The 24,944-nt window shown below is 36.8% G+C and overlaps 2 protein-coding genes across 2 annotated transcripts; both read left to right on the top strand.

Moving 5' to 3' along the window:
* Positions 1-16,348: 16,348 nt before the first annotated feature.
* Positions 16,349-19,579, top strand: LOC128223182 (uncharacterized). The gene is made up of 6 exons (XM_052932475.1): positions 16,349-16,391; positions 16,818-17,051; positions 17,435-17,674; positions 18,173-18,406; positions 18,790-19,029; positions 19,389-19,579. The coding sequence occupies exons 1-6, from the start codon at positions 16,349-16,351 to the stop codon at positions 19,577-19,579; spliced, it is 1,182 nt and encodes a 393-aa protein (XP_052788435.1).
* On the top strand, positions 19,490-22,627 carry LOC128223068 (uncharacterized). The gene is made up of 4 exons (XM_052932305.1): positions 19,490-19,621; positions 20,184-20,423; positions 21,282-21,515; positions 22,017-22,627. Exons 2-4 carry the CDS (start codon positions 20,258-20,260, stop codon positions 22,274-22,276), a joined length of 660 nt encoding a protein of 219 aa, XP_052788265.1. The 5' UTR covers positions 19,490-19,621; positions 20,184-20,257; the 3' UTR covers positions 22,277-22,627.
* The last annotated feature ends 2,317 nt before the right edge of the window (positions 22,628-24,944 follow it).

Genomic DNA, 24,944 nt, shown 5'->3' with positions numbered 1-24,944 from the left:
AGTGTTACCAAAACATTTTATTGACCTGCCAAACGTGAATGATTTACACCCCCCCTCCCCGGTCATAACATTATTTCGTGGCCACACCGGCGTATGCCTAAAACATGTTTACGTGATCGGTTAAATTTCATGTTTCATTTTGCTGCCACAATGGCGTTTTACTAAGACCATGTTTACGTAAGAGAATGAATTGCGTGATTTTTTTCGTGGCAACACCGGCTTACTCCGAAAACATCTTTCCATGATAAATTAAAGTGCATGTTTTATTTTTGCGGCCACACCGGCGTACTCCTAAGAACATGTTTAACTAATATCAGTAGATTAATTGCATGTTTTATTTCGCAAGCACGCTGGCCTATTCCTAAGACTGAATTACCTGATAGGTTAAATTGTGTGTTATATTTTGCGCCACACTGGCGTATTCCTAAAACATGATAGATTCAATTGAGTGTTAAGTTTATTTCGCGGCCACACTGGCGTTTCCCAAAAAAACTTGTAATGCTAATAGTTAATTGCGTGTTTTATTTCGCGACCACACCGGCGTTATGTACATAACGTAATGAAATGAAGTGAACGTCACGATATGATTTTAATGAGATTGGGAATACGCCGGTGTGGCCACGAAATAAAACAAGCAATCACCCATCAATTAAGCGTGTTTTAGTAGGAATACGCCAACGTAGACGTAAAATGAAACACGCATTTACATATCAAGTAAACTATTTTTAGGAATACGCCAATCTCATTAAAATCAGATCCCCAATACACGCTTCACGACGTTACGCTATGTGGATCTGAGGACTTCGCGTAACGTCGTGAAGCGTGTATTGGGTGATTGCTTGTTTTATTTCGTGGCCACACCGGCGTTTTCCCGAACATTTTAACGTGATAGATTAAATTGCATGTTTTATTTTGCGGCCACACCGTCGTATTCCTAAAACATATTTACGTGATAGGTTGAATAGCATGTTTTATTTCGCGGCAACACCGGCGTATTCCATACACATGATTAACTGACAGGTAATTGTGTCTTTTATATATTTTATATTATGACTACACTGGCGTTTTCCTAAACAAAATATTTCATAAGGTAAGGTTAAGTTGCGTATTCTATTATTTCGCGTTTTCTAAAAATATGTTTTTTCTAATAGATGAATGCAGAATTGCTTTAAACCGCAACTCCGGCTGAATTAGCAATGTAATCGGGGGACGGGGGACCCACCGCAAAGCCTGAATTCAGGGTGGAGGCCAATTTTGTGCGTAAACTGTTCACGACACTGTCCGCATTGCGTTAGAATGCAACTCTTGCTGTATAAGCAATGTATATCGGCATAAAAATGGGGGTCAAGTGACCCACCGCAGAGCGTATTTGGGTCTGATTTCACGATCGGAGTCAGTTTTGTGCGTAAACTTTTCAGGGGAAAATTTCCGCATTGCTAATCTACATGAAGGTTCATATTGCTCCCTAATGCGGTATCTAAACTAGCAGCAATTTGATCTACTTTAAGCAGTAATTGACTGGACATTTACTAAAAAAAACTAATCATTATATCTTGGAGTTAGTGCCGAAAGGTACCAAGCTACATTAAAATAAAGAAGATTTAAGTAGCTGGTATTAAGTACTAGGAATGCAACTATGGTTGCATTAGCAATGTAATCCGGCATAAAAAAAAAACTTGGGGGTCGGGTGACCCACAGCAGAGCGTATCTGGGTCTGAATTCACGATCGGAGTCAATTTTGTGCGTAAACTATTAAGGTGATTCAGACAGTCCGCATTATATTCTTTTTCATTTCATTAAATGCAAAGGTAAATATGCTACAAAGAAATTAATCGGAATAATTGCCAATGTAGCAATTATATGAACGCGGACATTATACGTATCTATCGTGTTTTATGGTCCTAAACAAAAAATCCGACCCGATGGCACGCGTGTAAGCCGGTAACCAGGCTTGCCGGGTTACCCGCCACGCAGCGTTCTCAAGAGCCTGATTTTTCGATCCGGACCGGAAGAATCATGATTTATGTTTTTATTCTACGTTCTTTAAATTATTAATTCTTGGAAACATTGACGCGGAAACACACGTCCGATATGCAAGAAATAAACCGATGTAGCAGGTATATTAACGGAGATATCAATAATAACACAGTGGGTTTATGTATTGTAATGTCACCGTTACTGAATAAAAAAGACAACAAGATAATATATTTGTTAATCGGCTAGGCGGATTGCTGAGTGTATAAGTACGTTTCAACAAAAAAATGACCAGGTTCTTCAAACTAAGCATATAAAGAAGAGTTGCGCTCGTACATTCGGAACTCCACGGCCATTTTTATCGAAAACCTCGGATGTATGCCGGTACATCAGTAGAAGTAGTTCGTAAAACTTTAATTATATTATTAATTAAATGTAGCGTTTAAGCTTGTTTTTGTTGATCTAAGTTTAAATTGATTGCCAGTGAAGTGTATTGTTTCAAACATAATTAAGATTCCCGAGACTTAAGTCATATGGTTGAAATTACTACGCGAGTAGCTTACAGCGGACTTAAACATACCGATTTCTTGGTATGTAAACTGTCCATATACATGCGAGGTTGTTTTCGATAAAAATGGCCGAGGAGCTTCGAATGGCGCTCGTAATTATTTCGCAGCGTCAGCCTACGTCCCGTCGCGCGTCTTCTAATACTGTTTACCTTTGTCGAATAAACTAGGCAATAACCTGTAACATGTTATGTTTGTAATGACCACTTGTTACCTTTGAACACAGGCACCCCTTATAAAAGTATTGGTATGTTATGAGTAGGAGGTGTGAGTGTTTTTTCCACTAACCAAACAAAGCAATACACATTCTTAAAATAGTATAGGAATTCAAAGGTAACTACGTTTGCATAATTAATTTATCTTTCCGAACCTGCTGTGTTTTTCTCCTCATCTTATTTACAATTCTATTACAATTATACAATGGTCTCTACGGGGACATCCCCAATGGCCAAATATTCAAAACCAAGACCTTGTTTAAAGACTTACAGACAAGACACTTATTTTAGGATCGGCAGAGTTCCTATGTCATTTGAATGCTAATAACGAAGAAAACAGCAACATGAACTTAGGTTTTTGCCGTATACATACAGTAGGCTTTTAGATACTGCGGGGGAGCCGGGATGGAGGGAAGAGTTTTATTTCTGTTATTGGTGAGTATTACCTTCAACCTTAACAGGGGTAAGTACAAAGTGCTTTATTAGTATTGCACGTTTTAATCACTATCTATATTTGTTCATATGAAGTAAAAAGTTTCCTAACAAGCGTTCTTGCAATGATTAAGTTATTTGAAAGGGCATGTCATTTTTGCACGCGTCTGTTTATTCTGCTTCTCCTATTCATACTTGATCTTTTCATCTACGCCCTACTCCTAATATTAAAAAAAAAAAACATTTAAAAAAAAATGCACAATGTTAAAAAGATTGCTTATTGTCAGTCATTCGATACTCACTCCTGCGTCATATTTTGCGTTGACAATGTATCAGCCAGTGAGGTTGTATTCTAGGTCAGTTAGAATAAGACTCGTTTGCTACGCTCACTCCGCCCATTCTTAATAATTAAGAATTCAAAAACAAACAATAAATAACTACACTGTAAGTTTATTTTAGTGCATTTTTATGGCATTTCCCTTTCTTAATCCAGCATCCATTTTGAATGGGAAAAAAAAACTAATAGATAAATAAATTTTAATTACCTGAAAACCACCTACCAAATTTCTCTAAACTTTCAGGAGCATTTACTGAGGTCATTTGCGAAAATTGTGTCAACGTCCATAATTTTAGTTTTATTATAATTATTGCGGTATGCCGTTTGTTCGACTGAAAAACCCCAAGATGAGCAGTGACATCCGCAAGTAGATCTCTTGTAATATATCATGTCGACCTATGTTCCTTCCTAGCCTGCAATGTTATCCAAGAATGCGACAACTGCGACCTGTATTCCTCCTGTGGTCCTTACTATGATCGCATTTTCGACGCACACAGGGGAAGCAAATGTCGAGACGCCTGTGAGACGGACGCCAGATGTACCGCAACAGTCTGGAACATGGACGAAAACAAATGTTATCTGTACGATACCGCCTGCACCAAGATTGACAGGGTGCTGGGAAAACGACTATACAGGAAAACCTGCAATGAAGGTGCACAGACAACTTTTTTTGGTTTTGTTGTAGAAATATCACATTTTTATTTTATTTTTTAATTGGCCTTGACGTTAACACTTTAAATTCAACATATGTGCCTATAGTAAAACAATTAAAAATCAATAACATGTACATTTCTATACATTTGCAGATAAGCAGATATTTTGAGGACAGGATTTATCAGTTGATGAGTTTAACGCTGTCTTGACAGGGCATTCTTCATAGTTTATATTAGACGAAACCCAAAACAATTTTCTATTTCGTTCGTCTGATTTTCTGTAGCTGTTTTTTTATTATTACAACAACAACAACAACAACCATAATAAAAACAGAATCTTGAAATCGCCGCTTTAAACTTTGGGAAAAACGTGAAACAGTGTCACTGAGAATACGCTCAATGTTTGGACACATGTAAAGGGGCTAGGCACCAGATGATACAATTGCAAGAAAAAAAGTAAAACAAATCGTTGTTTACAATGCTTTGAATCATACATAGTGATGTATCACACCGCTTACGACACATGCATCTTTCGCAGTTTAAGCGCATTTTTCCAATTCGAAATTTACTAAGGTTGTCTACCTTACGTAATTCCATTATTTTTTAAATAGCGTCGGTATATTCATCTGTACTCATAAACATACATTATTTAAACTGGGAAACCATAATGCGCTATTCTAAACGGGGCGACACAGATAAGACAGCAGCATGATTGTTGCGTTTATTATAATGTAACGTGATGTATTATCGACCTCCTATAAGCTCGCATTGACCTTTCTATGCTTGTTTTGAGGAAATACTGTATTTGCTGTTAATTTGATCATCTGGTGTCTAGCACCTTTAAAGAATGCATTTCTTAGACCTTATTGCAAATAGGATATCGTAAGACTCCAAAACTAATATGAAAAAAAACTGGCTATGTACTTCATGTGAGTTAATGCTTAAATAACAGTTCAAAGGTAGAATATTGTGACACTTGTCTAGCATTTTAATTTTAAATACATGAAATATGCATCGCCCGCGACATATTGCACCACTCTCACACGTTACTTTTTTCAGTTTGTCCAAGCTATGAGTACTTTAGGCACCCCGAAACGAATGGAAGCGCGTGTTTTGTGGCCGGACTTGTCGTAGACGAGGGCGAGTGTGTCGGGCTCTGCTCGGATAGCTCTGGGTGTAATTCAGTCACTTTCCGGTCAACTGACAATGCTTGTTCGTTGTGCAGCGATGACTTCGGAACACAAGGTTCTGTGGATAATTATTGGTGGAAAAAGGAATGCAAAGGTATTTACATCGTCGGCCGATACGGTCGTTACTTTCTCTTCCACCCTGCTTTGTCTTATAATGTTATCAATGACCATACACACTTTTGACATTTTAAAGTCCTTTTTACCTAATTTATAATAAGCAGGGCATCCCAATTCGTGGAATAAACTGATTTAAGCATTTACTTAGATTTTACCACTTTAGTTTAAACAAATAGCTATCTACACTCAGAAAACTTCAACGATACCTCTGATAAAGGTAAGATCATTTTAAAATTCTTACATTTGAAGAAGGAAATGCTTTCACCTGGTAAAACATGCATTGTTTGCGAAATATACCAGGGTGAACACAAACTAAGATTTGGTATACACTCGGTGTACATGGTCGTTTGAAAGAAATATCATTTTCACATATTAAAACGACCGTCGTTTATATACTCATCTTTTTTTTTTAAACAGATTGCAACAAGAACGTGACTCAAGCCTGCTAGAATTGTGGAGTTTCTACAGAATGGGCTCGTTATGTCTCATATATTGACAGAACATTCAGCAGTAAGTGCTCAAAGTATTGCAATATGTACGAAAATTGCGGCGTCGGGGTTTTTAATCAGACTTATTCCCGTTGTTACAACTATGACTGTTCGAGAGTATGCATGCAGTGGGGCAACGTGGCTTTCAGGAAAACGTGCACTGCAGGTATGTATCAAATTATCTAGTATTTTACACATTCAAACTAGTTTTCTTCTTGGCTGTATGAGACATGACAGAATTATAGAACATACATAGACATGGTGTATGGAAATTTATTAAATGAAAATATACATGCAAAATGTCATAACGCGAAATCACGTTATTCAACTCGCTGATTCTTTTAATGTGACATTGGTTATTCATTTGTTGACTCTTTGTTGGCGGTCCCTTTGTTAATTGTCAGTATAAATAAAACCACTGTCAGGCTCAAGAAAATCAGCGTAAACAACGTGATTTCTCGTGTAACTTTATTTTTACACGTGACCAGGGCTTGGCAAATTACTTTGTATATTCATTTCCTTCAAACGACCTTTGCTTTAAGATTGTTTTTTCATATCTTATTAGTAAAGGAGAGTAGAGTTCTAAGTTAAAATACATTTTCCAGATTGTCCACGGTTTGAACTTCGACGATTCACGGGAATGGTAGGCAATTGTTCGGGCAGGTATGATACACCTGTGTATGCAATGACAGAACACCCTTGTCTGGACCTCTGTCTTGAAACACCTATGTGCAGGGGCGCGTCTTTCAACAGCAGCTTCTGTACGATTTACGACTGTACCGATATGGCAGATGGAAACGACACCGTGTTTTACCAGCGGCTCTGCGATATAGGTAACAGTAGAACACTAAATTACCTTAGTTTTACCGACAACGTCAATTTTTGGCTTAAATGACCGCACTAATAGTCGTACGTGTTTGTAAGGGGAGGGGGAGCGTTTGTTTAAACAACTGTTTGGTATATCAGCCTCTTATGAAAGTGTACTAGTTCCAATCGCAACTGTTCGCCAATTTTTGTACAGATTCGGGAATGAACCTCGAATGTATAATTCAATCGTAACTTCTCGGCAATTTCCATACTGCTTCGAAAATGGACCTCGAACGTAATATCAAATCGCAACTTCTCGGTAATTTTCTTACTGATTCGGAAACGGACCTTCAATGCAATACCCATTCGTCATTTCTCGGCAATGGCCGTACTGATTCGGAACCAAAACTCAAATGTAATTCCCAATCGTAAAGTTCCAAAAATTTCCGTACTGGTTTGAAATGGACTCGAACAAGATAACTTTAGCGTAACAACGACCCCTAGACAACAATTACACACATTGGCTTGAATGTTTCGAAATTAAATCCTGTTATTGACAATACATTTGTCGTGACCAAGCTCAAAGTCATTGTGTACGATTGTATCAAAAACACATTAAAAAGCAATGTAAGAATGTGTACCTGATACTGGTAGCTATAACAGAGAGAAGTGAAAAAAACTATTCAAAGACCCATTGATAACATTTTGTTCGAGCACTGAATTTGCAACAACCAAACTCATATGCAAACAACATACATGTACCGGTGTCTACTTATGCATACAGGACTTATCTTGACGACGGTATATCAGTTATTAATTTCGTTCATCCCAAAGAAGGTTTACCCCGCGTGCGGTACCAGCGGATTATGAACTTCCCTAACACGCGGAATATTAATAATTGGTACCAAGCGCAAGCCAAATAAAAATAGCGAATGCGTGGGTCCACGGGGTGTCGTAATGCTTTCAAGACAAAACGATATGTAGAATTTTGTAAATTGGAACTGTTACCTTTGCAGATTGCGAGAGAAACGTAACTCAGACCTGTCTTAACTGTGGAGCATCCATTGATTGTCCAACGTATTTCACACAGACGACAGACGTGGGAATAAGCAGTGATTGCATGACGGAGTGCAACTCCTCGATTGATTGTAGCGTCGTCAGATTTTTTGGCATGTCTTTCAGCTGTTACTCTTACAACTGTACACGGCTCAGGTTGAATTGGAGAAATATTGCCTACAGGAAGACTTGCAATGAAGGTTAGTATTTTTAAAAAAATAAGTACCAAAAAATAACGCATAATGTCAAATATCCAAAAGTTGAAGAATATCTTGACAGAATATAAGGCGCGCAATATCGGTTGATACAAAATAAATAAATATCTTTTTGTATGCATTTTCAGGTTCAACTTATTTGACAAGAATAATAACAAAGAGAGGAAAAGCAAATGATTAGTTCATAGATTAATCAAAGCTCAGAAAACTAGTTCCGGGTGATGTTTTGCTTACTTAAACTAATCAGGTTTTTAATAAATGGGTAAACTTGAAAACGATATTACAATTCATAACATTTAACAGTTTCCCAAAAAAATCATAAGACTGGCTTATCGATCATACGAAAATCCGTCAGTGAAGATATAAGATATTTCCATTTTGAGTTTACCTAAACACAACACTAAACTTGTAGTAAAAGTTTAACCCATAAAATAAGATATTAAGGTGTGCTTTGAGAACGTGTTTTTCAGATAAACTGTATGGAAAGACAAAATATTTAAAATTGGGTCCTTTTTCAACGCTAAACGTAACATTGAAAAGTATAAACGTTGGATGAAAGCTTGCAGAAGACCCCACGACCAACTGATATCTGGTCGGATTAATCAACAAAAAGCTGTGTGTACAAAAGGTAACTCATGTTTTGGGTAATTGTGTGCTTAATATTCGTCTTCAACCATATTATATCATATTTTCTTTTTCGGCGGCTTCAATATGGCATACATATGTTAGGACAGGTACTATAGTAGCATGGAAAAGTTTAATTTGGAGATCTAGAGGCAAGGTAAGGTTATTAACTTTAAGCAATAGGGCATGAATGGCTCTGCTTGCTTAGGCCTTAAAGAACAAATTGTGTGGTTAGGGTAACATAAACCCCAATAATAGGTAGGGTAGGTAGGGATTTTTTGTTTTTGTTTTTTTAGGTTTTTAGTTTGGTACAGGTTTTTTTTTCTTTGTTTTTGTCTCATTTCAACAGTATTTCAGTTACATTAGGACATTGCTTGGGCTAAAGATTCGGTAGCAATGATTTTCCTGGATAACCAAACCCTTCGATTGATAGACTGGTGCTCTCCCAACTGAGCTAGCCTAGTTTCGTTGTCATTCGTTACACACCTTCCGAAAGCAAATCATATTGATAATTAAATGACAATATTGACCTGCTTCAAAAACATTTCTCTGCCATTCTCCAAGAAGTAAAGTTATGAATATTTTATAAACTGTGCAAATGGCAACAGACCCAGGTTTCAGCCCCAGTTTAAAATAAAGTCACATTTTGTCAGGCACCAGCCTGTGTCAGAACTCACATAATTTTATATTTCCGTTCTATACTAGTGGTATGTTTGTCCTGCTGCTATTTCATTTAAACTATTTCTTTTATGATTGCATCATTGGATAAAAACATGACAAGTGAAAAGGGTCGTGTCTTGTCCTGCAGTGGTGGGTGGTGTATACTCATTGGTAGTGTTTTAACGTTTATTTTGTATTATTTGGTTTAAATTGATTGCCAGTCAAGTGTATTACTACACGAATAATTAAGACTTCTAACAGTCCTTAATTGAAAATGCTACACGATCTCCGTGCAGCGTAGTTAAATGTAAAGAATGCTGACAGTGTAAACCGTCCTTATAGATCCGAGGTTGTTTTCCATGGAAAATGATCGAGGAGTTCAGAGTGATATTTATCTTGTTCACGGATCTCTTTTCCTGACTCTAATGAAACTTCCAGTGAAGTGTTCTTTCATTAAAAAGACACTTATATTAATTGGCAAAGATAGTTTTGGTAGGTTTTCCTAAGATAATTTTTCTCTACGTTTATCGAATTTTTAATGTCAATCACCATTGCTTTTTGTTTCTTATTCGACAACACCATCTCCATAATCATAAACCTATTTATAAGTAAATATTACATATTACATTTCCATGCTGTAACGCCATATTGAGAAACTAGACATAGACCGGGTTTATGTTTAAACTTTTTGCTACTGAGTTTGTTTCTTGTAGTTTTTCGCATAAATATAGAGATAATTCAAGTGCGCTTAAGGCGATAAACCATAAAATATAAATATTTTAAACAGGTACATGTTTCTAACTTGGCAGGTCCGTTTCGAATAAGGAACATTGTTTAATCAAAATTCAATTAAAACTAAAATATTGCAGTATTTATTCTTTTCCATTAAATAAAAAGAAAAGTAAAGACAAAAATACTGCAACTAATTTATTGCAAATTCTTTCTGATGTGGCAAGTTTATCAAATATCGCGCAATAAGAATATGAATAGGTGTTCCGCTGGTTAAGTTTCGCAGCGTCAACTAACGTCCCGCCGCGCTTCGTCTGACACTATTTACCTTTGTCAAATATGCCAGGCAATAACGAACATGTGGTCACCGTTACTTAATAAAAGAAATGAAAGAAAACTTGCCTTTATATTTGTCCATCGGGCTTGTTGAACATTTATGTACGTTTTACAAACAAACATTTTGGGTCGACCGGTTCCGTATGTCAATTTACACAGCCTGTCGTGTATGTTTTAAATGACCACTTGAAACCTTTGAACACAGGCCCCCTTATAAATATTGTTTGGTATGTCATGAATAAATATACTTCATTTAATATAGAAATTGAAATGCAACTGCTTTTGCATAATTTAGTAATATCTTCCTGAACCATGCTGTGGCTTTCTCCTCATTTTATTTGAATGATACAATTATACAATGGTCTCTACAGGGTCAACTACAATAGGCAAATATTCAAAACCAAGACCTTGTTTGAAGACCAACAGACCAGACACTTGTTTTCGGATCGGCAGAGTTCCTATGTCATTTGAATGTTAGTTACGAAGAAAACAGCAATATGAACTTAGTTTTTGCCGTAAACATACAGTAGGCTTTTAGATACTGTGGGGGAGCCGGGATGGAGGGAAGTGTTTTATTCCTTCTATTGGTGAGCATTGCCTTCAACCTTAACAGGGGTAAGTACAAAGTGTATTATTAGTATTGCAGGTTTTTATCACTAACTGTATTTCTTCATCTGAAGTTAATATTTCTCTAACCAGTTTTCTTGCTATCGTTGGGTCATTTGAAAGATCATGTCAGTTGTCGACTCCTCAAGCATGTTTAAACAAGGTACAAATTGAAGGGATATCACTTCCGTTCGTGTTACCTGGTTGTTATTTAAAACATATAAACTCTTTTTATGACAATCATAAAATATCAAATAATTTTCCTGTCTTACTTCCAAATTTGGCAGAAATATGTTAAACCTGTTATCATTTCATATACATGTATGGCTAAACACTGGATTAAGTGTTAAGTATTTTTAAGATTCTAGTTGTCAATAAATTCTGGGCGGTAGATTTTTGGACATCCAAAACCAATCCGAACTCCTCGGCCACATTCCATGGAAAACAACCTCGAATGTATATGGACGGTTTACAATATCAAAATTCTTAATATTTAATTACGCTGCAAGTATATCGCGTAGTAATATCAATTTAGCAGTTGAACCTCAGGACTTTACTCACAAGAATTTCTTTTCAATAATACTGAACTGGGAATCGAATTTGAACTGAGTAAAACAAATTGCACGTTGAAACGCTACAGTTGATAAATATTGTTATTATTATTATCAATTTCACGAACTACTTCTACTGAAATATCGGCATACAACCGTCGTTTTCAATCGAAAAAGTTGGAATAGAGTAGTTTCGGTTTAATTGAAACTGTTCATTGATAGCCTTAAAAGTACAGTAATACTATGGCAAGTAAAATCAAGAAATATTTTTAAAAATAGTACTCGGCCGTGGTAAACCAGCGAATGGCTAGAGTCCGAAGGTGGTTGTAATATTTGACCACACTAGAGATTTTTTCTGGTTTAATGCGTTTTCCTTATGCGGAGATCTTGTTATATATATGTCATAATCATAAATCATACTATGTTCCTTTCTAGCGTGCAACGTTACCCAAGAATGCGACAACTGCGACTTGTATCCCTCCTGCGGGTCTTACTATGATTTCATCTACTACATATATACGGGCAGCCAATGTCGGGACGCCTGTGAGACGGACTCCAATTGTACTGCCTCAGTCTGGAACATGGGCGTAAACATGTGTTATCTGTACGATACTAACTGCACCAAGATAGACAGAGTGCTTGGTAAACGACTGTACAGGAAAACCTGCAACGAAGGTGCGCAGGCAACTAATTGTTGGTTTTGCTGTGAAATATCGTAAAAAGTTTCTTGCTTTTTGCAGTGGCCTTGACATAAAAATATGTGCTTATAATCGATCATTCAATGATACGTAATTCCTGTAATTTATATCAGCAGATGTTTTAAGGACAGTATTTATCAGATGTATAATAATATTGCGTTTGAATTGTAAGCTGTCTTGACGGGGATTTCTTCATAGTTCTGGTTTGGACTGATATTGACTTAAGCCACTATCTTTAATCAACCTTTTCAGTTTGTCCGCGCCACGAATACTTTAGGCACCCCGAAACGTTTGGATGCATGTCGATTTTCGACACAGTCGTTGTAGACGAAGGGGAGTGTGTCGCACTTTGCTCCGATACCTCTGGGTGTAGTTCATTCGTTTTCCGGTCAACTGACAATGCTTGTAAGTTGTGCACCAGTACCGTTGGAACGCCAGCCCCTGCGGAATATACGTGGTGGAAAAAGGAATGCAAAGGTATTTATGCCGTCGGTCGATACCCGCGTTACTATTTTCTTTGCACTGCTTTGTCCAGTAATATATTCAGGGGTCCTTTAAAATGTCCTAGCAAGAGTTAAAGTGAACCGGGCAGCACAAAATACATGGAATAACTTCAAGCATTTCCTCAATATTGAAATAAATACTAAAACGATAGCTATCTGCACTCGGAAGATTTCAGTGATGCCGTAGACCATAAAGTATCGGATGAGGTTTGCGAATGATCGTAATTCGTAATAATGTCGAAACAAATTACATGTTAATATATCTGAGTGTAAAGTAACTGTTTACAGCATTTCTAAGTTAACTATTTGGTAAGTAAATATAGTATTTAACTTACCGAGACAATATATTAAATGTGTTTGATTTACAAATTACCTTTTAATGAAGAAATACATATAGTGTGTATTCTGACGCATTTAAACCCATTGTAACAAAACAATATAGATTTCTAATGATAGTTTTATTTTAACTCGAGATAAGTTCAATGAATTTTGGAATGTTTGATTGCGCCAATGATACCTCTTGATGCTCAAAAGTCTTAACTCATGGTCTAATGGACATTCTATATGCCTCGTCTAATGTTTTCATGTACCAACGACATTACTTAAGTACTTTTAGTAAATTGTATTCTTAAATAGATTGTGAAAAGAACGTGGCCCAAGCCTGCTTGAACTGCGGAACCTCCACGGAATGCTCTAGGTACTTCTCGATATCACATTACAAATACATCAGCAGCCAGTGCCTGACGTCTTGCAATACGTCCGACGATTGCGGCGTCGGGGTTTATGATCAAGATTCTTCCCGATGCTACAACTACGATTGTTCGAGAGTCGGTTTAAAGTGGGGCAACGTTGCTTACAGGAAAACGTGCAATGCTGGTTGGTTTCAAGTTGTCATGAATTTACACATTAAATGTAGTTTTTCTTACTGTATATCAGACATGATAGATGTTAAGAAAACACAACGCCATGCCATATGGAAATTATCCAATGAAAAGTACCCGATTGCCAAAACACTATAAATGGGACGCGATTTGCGAAATCAAGGCAACAGGCGAAGTTGGCGCAACGCTGACACTGATTTTAAACGTTCTATTTATGAATTGACAGCAAAAATTAAAATAATGACACTGTTACGCTTAAGCAATGAGCGTGACGATAAACGTAATTTCTCGCGTTGATTTCACCCCTGACCTGTTTTTCTATGATTGCGTCATAAATGTGTTCAATGAATTCGGAGGACCTTTGTTTTGAGACGATAAATTCTAATTTCATATGTCTTCAAGGAAAGAAGTGTTCCCCATTTTAGCTATTTGTTTGCTAATTTACACCAGGAGCATTCTATACATTTCAGATTGTCCGCAGTTTGAGCTTCGACGATACACGGGGATGGTAGGCAATTGTTCTGGTAGGTATGATACTCCTGTGTATGCAATGACAGAACACTCGTGTCTGGACCTCTGTCTTGAAACACCATCATGCAGGGGCGCGTCTTTCAACAGCAGCTTCTGTACGATTTACGACTGTACCAATATGTCAGATGGAAACGACACCGTGTTTTACCAACGGTTCTGCGACATAGGTAACATTAGAGTAGACACTAACCATATTTTACCGACAACGTGCAGCACATGTTTAAGAACCGACAACATGCACCACTCGTTGTAAAACCGACAACCATGCACCACATATTGTTGTAAAACCGACAACGTGCACCACTTGTTGTAAAACCGATAACGTGCACCTGTTGTAGTAAAACCGATAACGTGCACCACATATTGTTGTAAAACCGACAACGTGCACCACTTGTTGTAAAACCGACAACGTGCACCACTTGTTGTAAAACCGACAACGTGCACCACATGTTGTAAAATCGACAACGTGCACCACATGTTTTAAAATCGACGACGTGCAGCACATGTTTTAAAACAAATCTTCCACGGCAAACATTAAACGTGTTTAAATATTAACAAATGATCATATAGTCCCCATGCTTAGTGCTAAAGCCGTCGTGAGAAATATATTCAAAATATTGATAATAATGTTGCTAAAACAACGATATATTTGGACTAAAATACACAGTTTCAAGTCACACAAGTTTCCATCCTCTCTTTATAAACTAAATATATTTCAGCTTAAACAAACAATAACTTTTTTGCTATAGCATCAAGTAACATAGGTTTAAAAAACGAGAGAATTTAAAGAGTCTGGTCTCCGGCTAGCTGTATTACTAGCATGGTGACAGTGGTATCCGTGTCCTGTGCGTGCTAACGTTCGATTTGGAATTGGGAGCGGGCTTAAATTCAAAACAGTGAAACAAATCAAATTGATATTTCACTGTTTGAAACTGTAAAATATATAAAAAAAATCACTTATAAATCTCCATACACTTTAACCAGACCAACTGCGTTCATACTCCGACAATAACATCAATCACGCAATTCGATCGTTTCTTAAATTATAGGGACAACAAAACGTTAAGCTGAACTCTGAATTGGTTTTAGGCGGTACTCCTTAGTGTATAACCAATAATGGAAAACAGTTCAATTCCATGTGCTTGAAACCTTTAAGTCGGCGCCGACTATCAAAAGTATCATACCTGCCCGACTATATTTGATATTGGCCAAAATAAAGCGCTTAACTTTGACCAGTTATCCACGTTGCACGATAAAATGTTAAAGGCGCCGTTTTTTAATGTATAATTTAATTGATAACGAAGAAAAGTGATAACGGCCCTGAATATTGTTGTTTTGAAAATATTGATTTTAAATACAAATTTTTCAATCGTGACAACTCAGCCATCTCCGGCAAGCTTTGATATAGCATCAATTATGTTGGATAATGGCCGAGTTGTTCCGATTGACCAACTTTTACTTGAATAGATGATAATTACACAGTACTATTACAATTTCCTATATTTTTCTCTATTTCTACTTAGTATTCTCTCTTGGCAAGTACATTCAAAGGAAGTCTGAAAAACTTACATTATGCTTAATTGTTCGCTCTGCAATGTCATTCATAAGAAAAATTCCATGTTGTTTCCTCACAATGTATAATCTTTTTTATCATCCATTCAACTTTCTCATAACAATTAAGTTTGTTCACAAAAACAAATTCATTTGTTGCAGTATTATCAACAATAATGATTTTCAAAAACATGTATACTTAATATTTCATCATTAAGGTAAACACAAACTTTTCGTTGGTGATCTCGATGCATATTTTTTTTCATTCTAGCTGTATCGCGCCGCATTGATGCTATGCATACACCTTTGACTTGGTATACAATTAATGTTTGATTGGCAGATTGCAAGAGAAACGTAACCCAGACCTGTCTCAATTGCCGAGTATCCCCGGATTGCCAAAGTCACTACGATATAACGCATTACGTCAGAAAAAGCAGTGATTGCTTGACACAGTGCAACTCCTCCGATGATTGTAGCGTCGGCTTGTATTTAAGCCCGATTTCTCGGTGTTACGTCTACAACTGTTCACGTCTCAGTGTAAGCTGGGCAGGTATTGCCTATAGAAAGACTTGCAACGCAGGTAAGTAATTTGTATACGTCTGTGCAGCTGGTGCCCGGCATTGATGATATGGCTGTTAATTTAGGTTGGTTGGCCAGAAAGATTGTGAGAAGTGAGAAATCGACTTAGACTAAAGTCGAGGGCTTAAACTATGGAAACAAAGTATTTTAACATATCTTGACCTTTAGCAGAGCAGTTAGTTTGATTTTCTGCCAAATGAATACTATCGCTTCTTTTGATGGCAAAATTGGTGCATGGGAAATCAATGGTTGGAAATACTTTAATCGTTTCGTATATAAGGTTTACACAAATATAAACGATTTATTGCTATAGTTTTGTACACATTTCTCACTTTAGTTCTTGAACATAATTATTACTTACTAGCGTAGCCCTAAGAAAATATGATCTATCTTTGTCACAAAGAAGTGACAATAAACGACCATGCCATCATCAAAGTGAATTGCGATCCCTTTTACCATCGCATTTTTAAGCACACGACGGCTGGTAATTCAATTCTGGATTTCCTGCGCATTTTCAGATTGTCCTCGTTTTGAGATTCGCCGCTTCGCTGCGGCCACAGGAAACTGCTCCACTGTTCTGACCTCCGTTGCCTCCGAAATAACAGAATCCGCTTGTCTGGATCTGTGCTTGGACACCCCCGGATGCAGGGGAGCGGCTTATGACGGCAACGCAAGTGTCTGCACTGTTTACGACTGCGGCGATACATTTACCGATAGCGATTCCGTTTTTTACCAGCGAATATGCGTCGAAGGTATGTCAGGGAGTAGTTATATAACCTTTTTGTTAAATAAAATTATCTGCGTCGCATGTTTTAAACATCGCTTTTTTTGATGAGCGATCGCTGTAGGGAATGCTTAAGTTATGTAGTGAAACCCCTATAAATGTAGCATTCTAATTAATTAAGTTATTTTACCCTGTGCCCTTTTTGTGTTAACTTTGAATATCGATTTTAATAATAACCGTGCGCTTTTGGTTTATGATCTTAGTCAGTTAGCTTTCATAATTGTACGTATAAAGGCGCTTAATCTTTTATTGGAGTCGTACCATATTGTCAACGTTCTACTGTTCATGCTTATACATCATAAGTTATAAGATTTTTCATATAGTGTAACGATTTAATATTATGACTGGCAGACTGCGAGCGAAACGTTACTCAGACCTGTATCAACTGCCTTATATCTCCCGATTGCCAAATGCCCTTCGAATTAACGCATTACGTCGGAATAGGCAGTGATTGCTTGGCACAGTGCAATTCCTCCGATGATTGTAGCGTCAGCTTGTATTTAAGGTCCTCTTCTCGGTGTTACGTCTACAACTGTTCACGTCTCAGTTTGAACTGGGGAGGTATTGCCTACAGGAAGACTTTCAACGCAGGTGAGTAACGTGTATACGTTTGTGCATCTGGTGCCCGACACTACTGGGTGCGGCTTTAAATTAGGGTTGTGTGGCCGGAAAGATTGTGAGAAATCGACATACACTAATATTGAGGGCTTAAACTAGGGTAACAAGTAATTTGCTTATTTTAATGTATACATATCCTGACCTTTAGCAGAGTAGTTAGTTTGATTTTCTGCCAAATTAAAACTATCGCTCTTTTGATGGCAATAATATTAGTGCATGGGAAATCAGTGGTTGGAAATACTTTATCGTTTCATATATAAGGTTTACACAAGCCAAACAATTTATTGCTATAGTTTTGTACACATTTTGACTCTATTTCATGAACAGAATTATTACTTACTAGCGTAGCCCTAAGAAGATATGATCTTTCTTTGTCACACAGAAGTGACAATAAACGACCATGCCATCATCAAAGAGAATTGCATTCCCTTTTAATGTCGCCTTTTTAAACACACGAAGACGCATTTTCAGATTGTCCTCGTTTTGAGATTCGGCGCTTCGCTGCGGCCACAGGAAACTGCTCCACTGTTCTGACCTCCGTTGCCTCCGAAATCACAGAATCCGCTTGTCTGGATCTGTGCTTGGACACCCCCGGATGCAGAGGAGCGGCTTATGACGGCAACGCAAGTGTCTGCACTGTTTACGACTGCGGTGATACATTAACCGATAGCGATTCAGTCTTTTATCGTCGACTATGCGTCCAAGGTATGTCAGGGAGTAGTTATATAACTTGGATATTTTTTTTAAATATCTGCGTCGCATGTTTTAAACATCGCTTTGTTTGATGAGCGATCGCTGTAGGCAATGCTTAAGTTGAGAAGGGAAACCCCTATAAATGTAGCATTCCAATTAAATCAGTTCTTTTACCCTTTGCCCTTCTTGTGTAAACTTTGAATATCGATTTTAATAATAACCGTGCACTTTCAGTTTATGATCTTAGTCAGTTAGCTTTAATGAATGTACGTATAAGGGCGCTTAATATTATATTGGAGTCGTATCATATTGTCAACGTTCTACTGTTCATGCTTATACATCATAAGTTATAAGATTTTTCATATAGTGTAACGATTTAATTTTATGATTGGCAGACTGCGAGCGAAACGTTACTCAGACCTGTATCAACTGCCTTACATCCCCGGATTGCCAAATGCCCTTCGAATTAACGCATTACGTCGGAATAGGCAGTGATTGCTTGGCACAGTGCAACTCCTCCGATGATTGTAGCGTCAGCTCGTATTTAAGCTCGTATTCTCGGTGTTTGTCCTACAATTGTTCAAGACTAAGTTTGAACTGGGGAGGTATTGCCTACAGGAAGACTTGCAACGCAGGTAAGTAAGTAACTTATATGTGTTTGTGCAGCTGGTGCCCGGCATTGATGATATGGCTGTTAATTTAGGTTGGTTGTTCAGAAAGATAGTGAGTGGTGAGAAATCGACTTAGACTAAGGACGAGGGCTTACACTAAGGTAACAAGTAATTACTATTATAAATGTATACATATCCTGACCTTTAGCAGAGCAGTTAGTTTGATTTTCTGCCAAATTAAAACTATCGCTCTTTTGATGGCAATAATATTAGTGCATGGGAAATCAGTGGTCGAAGTCAATTGCGATCCTTTTCAACGTCGCAATGTTTAGCACACGACGGCGGGTAATTTAATTCTGTTTTTTTTTTCTGCGCATTTTCAGATTGTCCTCGTTTCGAGATTCGCCGCTTCGCTGCGTCCACCGGAAATTGCTCCACTGTTCTGACCTCCGTTGCCTCCGAAATAATAGAATCCGCTTGTCTGGATCTGTGCTTGGACACCCCCGGATGCAGAGGAGCGTCCTATGACGGCAACGCAAGTGTCTGCAATGTTTTCGACTGCGGTGATACATAGCAGATAGCGATTCCGTTTTTTACCATCGACTTTGCGTCGAAGGTAACACATAAAAACAATACTGACATTTCACCAGATATCGAAATATAAGTTTTATCAAATGTTGGTTAATGGTTAAACAGGAATACCTAAAATTTGCCTGGACAGTTATCAATAAAAGCTTTATCTGCGTGGGACTTCAATTGAAGCGATGAAGTATACAGACAAGTGGAAAAAGAGCAAAAAATGTAGTTTAGTGATATTTATTGTTTATTGCAGATATTATATACTCGAGTTCTTATTTTGCTCAATAATTACTTTTATTAAGAATATTAACACTGTTTCTTATCATCATAATACTTAATATAATACTTGTTTAAACATGGTAAAACATCTACAATATGCTTATCTGCGATTTTGTTTTATTTTAAGGCTGAGATTGAGAAACGTCTCCAATATTTTCGTGATAATGAGGCCTGATCAATTTGGTCGAGTAACAGCAAGTGACCAATATACTGTTTTCACATTAATAACATTGTTTCATTCTTATAAAAAAGGAATGATGGTTGCTTTTTATTGCGTGTGTGGGACATATGACTTATTTTTAAAATGTTTCTGGTTCCAGAATGCTCAAAGAACTACACACAGACATGCTACAATTGTCATATTGCAACTGACTGCCAGATTGCGTATCAAACGATGAACGACTCTAACTCGGCATCGCAATGTAATCAGTTCTGCGACCAGGACGAACGATGTCTTGCTGCAGCCTACAACGAGTCCATCTCTCGATGTGATCTGGTCAGCTGCGGACAAATGGAAGTGGCTTCCAGCCTTCTAGTTCAACGAAAAGCGTGCCACAACGGTAAAGGGTTTTGAGGAGTAAACCATTTAAGAGTTCATACTTAATGTCAATGTCAAAGAGTTTCATGTGTCAACCAAATTATTTTGAAACCGATTTAATTGTCATTGAACTGAGTAAACTAAGCGCCTTCCACAGTGCAAACGTCGTGGTGAAGGGTCAAAACTAAAAATTCAATTTTTAATTAGATTTGAGGTTCAATATTTAGCAAGAATTATTCATACATGCGTAGCAACATCTGAAGCTGTCATTAGGAGTAAAGAAAATTTTACGAAAAAGATTTGATCAGATTTCCAATTAAACTCATTTACATTTTTCCGAAAATGTCTTAATACAAACTGAATATGTTTTGTATCAAAATTGATTATGTTGTCTTTGGCATTTTGACACAAAAACAAAGTTATAATGTCAACAGACTATACGGAAAAATGTGAAAGCTTTTTGATCCAAAATCTGATAAAAATATTTTGTAAAATTTGGACAACTCCTTACTACCCCAAAACATGTCACCAAGAATGTATGTTTTACTCCCAAAATGATCGTTCCTCAAAACTAAATAAAACATGAACTTTTGAAACGTTTTAATTTGTTATCTTCCCCGACCAAGTTTGCACTTTGGAGGACCCTTAAGCAAACATTTTTCTATAATTCACTTTTGAATCAAAACACTCTTTTGTGGTTCCAAGTGCTTCTTGTATTTTCTTATTTTACAAAGCAATTTCTTCCAGATGAATTAAGCATATTTGGTTATTTGTTGCTAAATATATGCGTTAAGATTACCTAAGAAATGCAAAAAGCTCATAAAGAAGTGACACCTTTTATAAATGACCCTTCGCATATAAATAGCACTGTCTGTTCCAGACTGTCCATTGTACGAACTCTTCAGAATTGAGAACGCGACAGGTATCTGTGCCATCATTGAGTCGCTCACTGACGCCGACTACGGCATGACAGAGCACGTGTGCCTTGAGCGTTGCTTGAACACACCGGGCTGTCGGGGTGTCTCCTTCACCGGTACTGAGTGTAACCTCCACCAATGTTACGATCATGTTAGTGACGGGAACTCGGTATTTTACAGACGCGTTTGCGTACCAGGTACTAGTAGATAATTTAATTTGGTAATTATGTATGCCTTACTAAACACTTCCAAACTTTATTTATTTCACAACGATTATGAAGAAAGTTAAACTATATTTTCTAAGTCACTCGTTGGCGTGATGTTGCGAGGGAGTGTTGTCTTGTGTTGTGGTGGAAACCATTTTTGTCCGACTTGGTGGACAGAAACGAAACTCACATAGTCCAAGGCCGGAAATCGAGCTCGGGAGGCGTTGGTGAGAAGCGAGTGTGCTAACCATTGCGCTAACCGGACAAACCAATTTCCGAACCCGTAGACAGACGGCTAAAGTTTATTTTGCTATTACCTAACTATTTGGAGGCCATATAGCAAAACCAAAATAAAACGTACCAATATGAATTAGTTTACTCAGTGCCATACAATTTAACTATATATATATATAATTGTTAATTCGATAAAGTGTACAATCATTTTATTCTCACATACTAATGGTTCGCTCTCACTAATTTCGTACGTTTCAGAATCTGAAAATCCGGCAAACTCTAAGGCATTGTATAATCTTGTCCCTGGTACACTTCGAACGGCAAATGTTTTCGCGGAAGAGGTAGTGCCCAACACCATTGCATGCGCCCGGCGGTGTCGCTCAGTGAAGGACTGTTGGGGTGCCAATTTCCGGTCCATGAACGGCAACATGGTCTTGTGTCGGATGTTCGTCACGACAACAGACGGCTTGGACTTAACCCCCAACACCACGTGGACTTATCTGAACTACAACGTATGAACTGTATTTACCAACCAGACGACTGCAAAATAGCAAAAGTTGTGTTAGCTCTGACGATTAACGCCGATGTTCACTAACACCTTGAGTGTGGGCTTGAGAATCAAGACATAAAACAACAAACAGTAATTTCATGATACAATGCTATCTGAAGGGCATTAATGGTGAGATTTGCCGATTATGTATAAAACAATTTACAATACATGTCAAGAAATAGCTACATTTAAGATAATTCGTAACATTTTAAAAATCGCATTGTGAGTTTTAGCCTCAAAATCAGACTCAAGACGTTTGTGAAAATGGACCGTATAATATACGAGTGCATATACTTCAATCAGTTATTGCAGGTTGCTGACATTTCCTTAAGCGGTTTTATAGGATTAACAAGGAGTTTACCAATAGTAATTTTACCATAAGCTTTTGTAGAATATGTCTCATTTTCAATTCTGCCGTAGGCTTTAACAAAATAATGTAATAATGTAGTTTATTTGCAATGTTACACACTTTAAAGTATTAATATTATCATCATAATTCCTCTTCTAAGCATAAATAATCATTGTGTGCCTTCTTCTTATCATGTTTATGTATGCACCATTGGAAAAAGTTGTAAATATAGTGTTTTCCTCATGGGCCCTTTGGATTTGGGGAATTGAAAAAAACATTCTTTTTTATATTAACTTATGACGACGACACAATTATGAATGATATTTCTTTAATAAGCTAAAATCATGTTCAAGTATTGGCCCTCCTGTTGAAACTTCTGTTGGAAAGTTACTTAAGCTGAGAACGTCACATAATCCAACATAGCGCTCCTAATTAATCAACTACATGTTGACGTAAAGTTTCATATGTTTCGTTGTGATGCTCGATAACAAACCGTATAAAATCATGTCCTTGTTCTTTACATGTTACACAGTCATAAACAGAGCAGTGTAGTCATTAACAATGGGAGGATAATAAAATAGTAAAATGAACAAAAAATAGGTGAATTATTAAATGGATTTTGAAGATGAAAAAATAAAAATTAAGGAATTAGTCGTTTGAGCAGTTAGATTAGGTTTGATTTGGATATAGGATTGTGTGGATAAGAGTGATGTTGTGCACACACACTGGTTTAAACCCCCAGTAAATTTACATTTTACTGACCGTTCCAAGGCGGTACCTAACAATCCTTGATAAACATACCTAGTTTTTTTATATATAGTATGTATGCACTGTGCTTTTTGTGGAGTTTTGTGCTGTTCTTTCATGTTTCTTGTTTGTGATTTATTTTTGTCTTCTATGTCTTTGGCGTTTACCCAGTGCCATCAAACCGGGTTGATGTTTAAACATTTTGCCACTGAGCTTGTTATGTTTTTCACATAAGTATTGAATACAGTAAGGAAGTATATAAATGCATTTGTTATCGTGTCGCCCCATTTTATCATCTATTAACTGCAATTTCTTTGTCTATATTTTGTCAAATTATAATACTTTTTCTTATAATGGATGAACATTGGTATTGCTTTCTTTACTTGAACCAAAAATATACAATTTTATCAATATAACTAAAACGTTAATTGATGTCATTTTTGTTAAGGATTGATTTATCTCATTCAACAATGGTTTGGGCACTCCGAACGAAGGTTTTCATTTGTTTCAATACGAGCTTGTTCCAGTAAATTTGCATAAATATAAGAACTTGTTACGTGGAAGTATTTTATGTAAGTTTTCGTATGGTAAATTTCTTATGTTTGTGTTATTAAAACATGAATATTTTTCGAATTCTTTGAATCCCACTCTTAATCAATCATTTCATTTATACGGTGTTTTTTCATATATTTTTGTTTTACTGATATGCAAGTTAAGACTTATGAGAAATTTTGAGCTTAGCAACTAATTGGGTATTTTGATGCTGTTTATGTGTTTATATTGACTTTTAGTAGTTTTCAGTAGTTTATTAACAATTGTGTATTTTTTTTTGTATGCAGAAAACTCTGTATATATTTAAGAGTGTCTTGTTGATGAATATGATGAATTTGCTAAAACGTTTCAAAGCCATTTGTCTGGTAATTTGGTCATCAAATTAGCAAGTAATCGGATAGCCATTTAACATAAAGATAAATCTTGATTACTGGTATTTTGATATCGTTTGAAAGGGTATTACTAATATGTAAGATAAATGACCAAAAATACTTTATAGATAATACATTTGTAGTTTGTAATTTTAGCTATATTTCAACTGAAATCTGACGTGATATGACCTTTTTGCAAATTTCCCAGGCTAGAAAAGCTTGTATGTTCTATGAATGTTGTCTGTTTTTCTTTTCTATTTTTTGCTGCACGTAAAACCCTTCCAGGTGATTCCAAAATGATATAGTGTCACCAGGCAAAATCACATATCTGTGTATCAGATTGTCTAAGTAATACAGCTGTCACCTTTTTAAATTTATCATAGAGGTGTATGGGTGATTAAGTCGATGTTTTTCTTCATTTTAATATGTTGTTGCTGTGTGTTTTTTGTGTGCACCTATCTGAGTATTCGGTTTTATGATGCAACTATCTTAAGTAAAGAAAAGAAAATATTGTTCTGTTTTCGTCTTGTTTTTATCTCGTCTGTATTTTGTAGAAAAAACAAACTCGTATCTTTGTAAAAGCTTTTGTGTCGTCGACGAAATCTCAAACCACGACT

This window comes from Mya arenaria, chromosome 17 (genome assembly GCF_026914265.1).
Source record: "Mya arenaria isolate MELC-2E11 chromosome 17, ASM2691426v1".
Lineage (NCBI taxonomy): Eukaryota > Metazoa > Mollusca > Bivalvia > Myida > Myidae > Mya > Mya arenaria.
The sequence above is the reverse complement of the archived record's forward strand: the minus strand, read 5'-3'. Positions and strand labels throughout refer to the sequence as shown.

What these genes read in the sequence shown, in the direction of transcription:
- LOC128223182 (XM_052932475.1), top strand. Translation starts at nt 16,349, where the DNA reads ATGGCTGTTAATTTAGGTTGGTTGGCCAGAAAGATTGTGAGAA. An exon ending in GGCCAGAAAGATTGTGAGAA is followed by an intron (nt 16,392 to 16,817) that starts GTGAGAAATCGA and finishes GCGCATTTTCAG; the next exon opens with ATTGTCCTCGTTTTGAGATT. An exon ending in CAGGAAGACTTGCAACGCAG is followed by an intron (nt 19,030 to 19,388) that starts GTAAGTAAGTAA and finishes GCGCATTTTCAG; the next exon opens with ATTGTCCTCGTTTCGAGATT.
- LOC128223068 (XM_052932305.1), top strand. Translation starts at nt 20,258, where the DNA reads ATGAACGACTCTAACTCGGCATCGCAATGTAATCAGTTCTGCGACCAG. An exon ending in ACGAAAAGCGTGCCACAACG is followed by an intron (nt 20,424 to 21,281) that starts GTAAAGGGTTTT and finishes TGTCTGTTCCAG; the next exon opens with ACTGTCCATTGTACGAACTC. An exon ending in CAGACGCGTTTGCGTACCAG is followed by an intron (nt 21,516 to 22,016) that starts GTACTAGTAGAT and finishes CGTACGTTTCAG; the next exon opens with AATCTGAAAATCCGGCAAAC.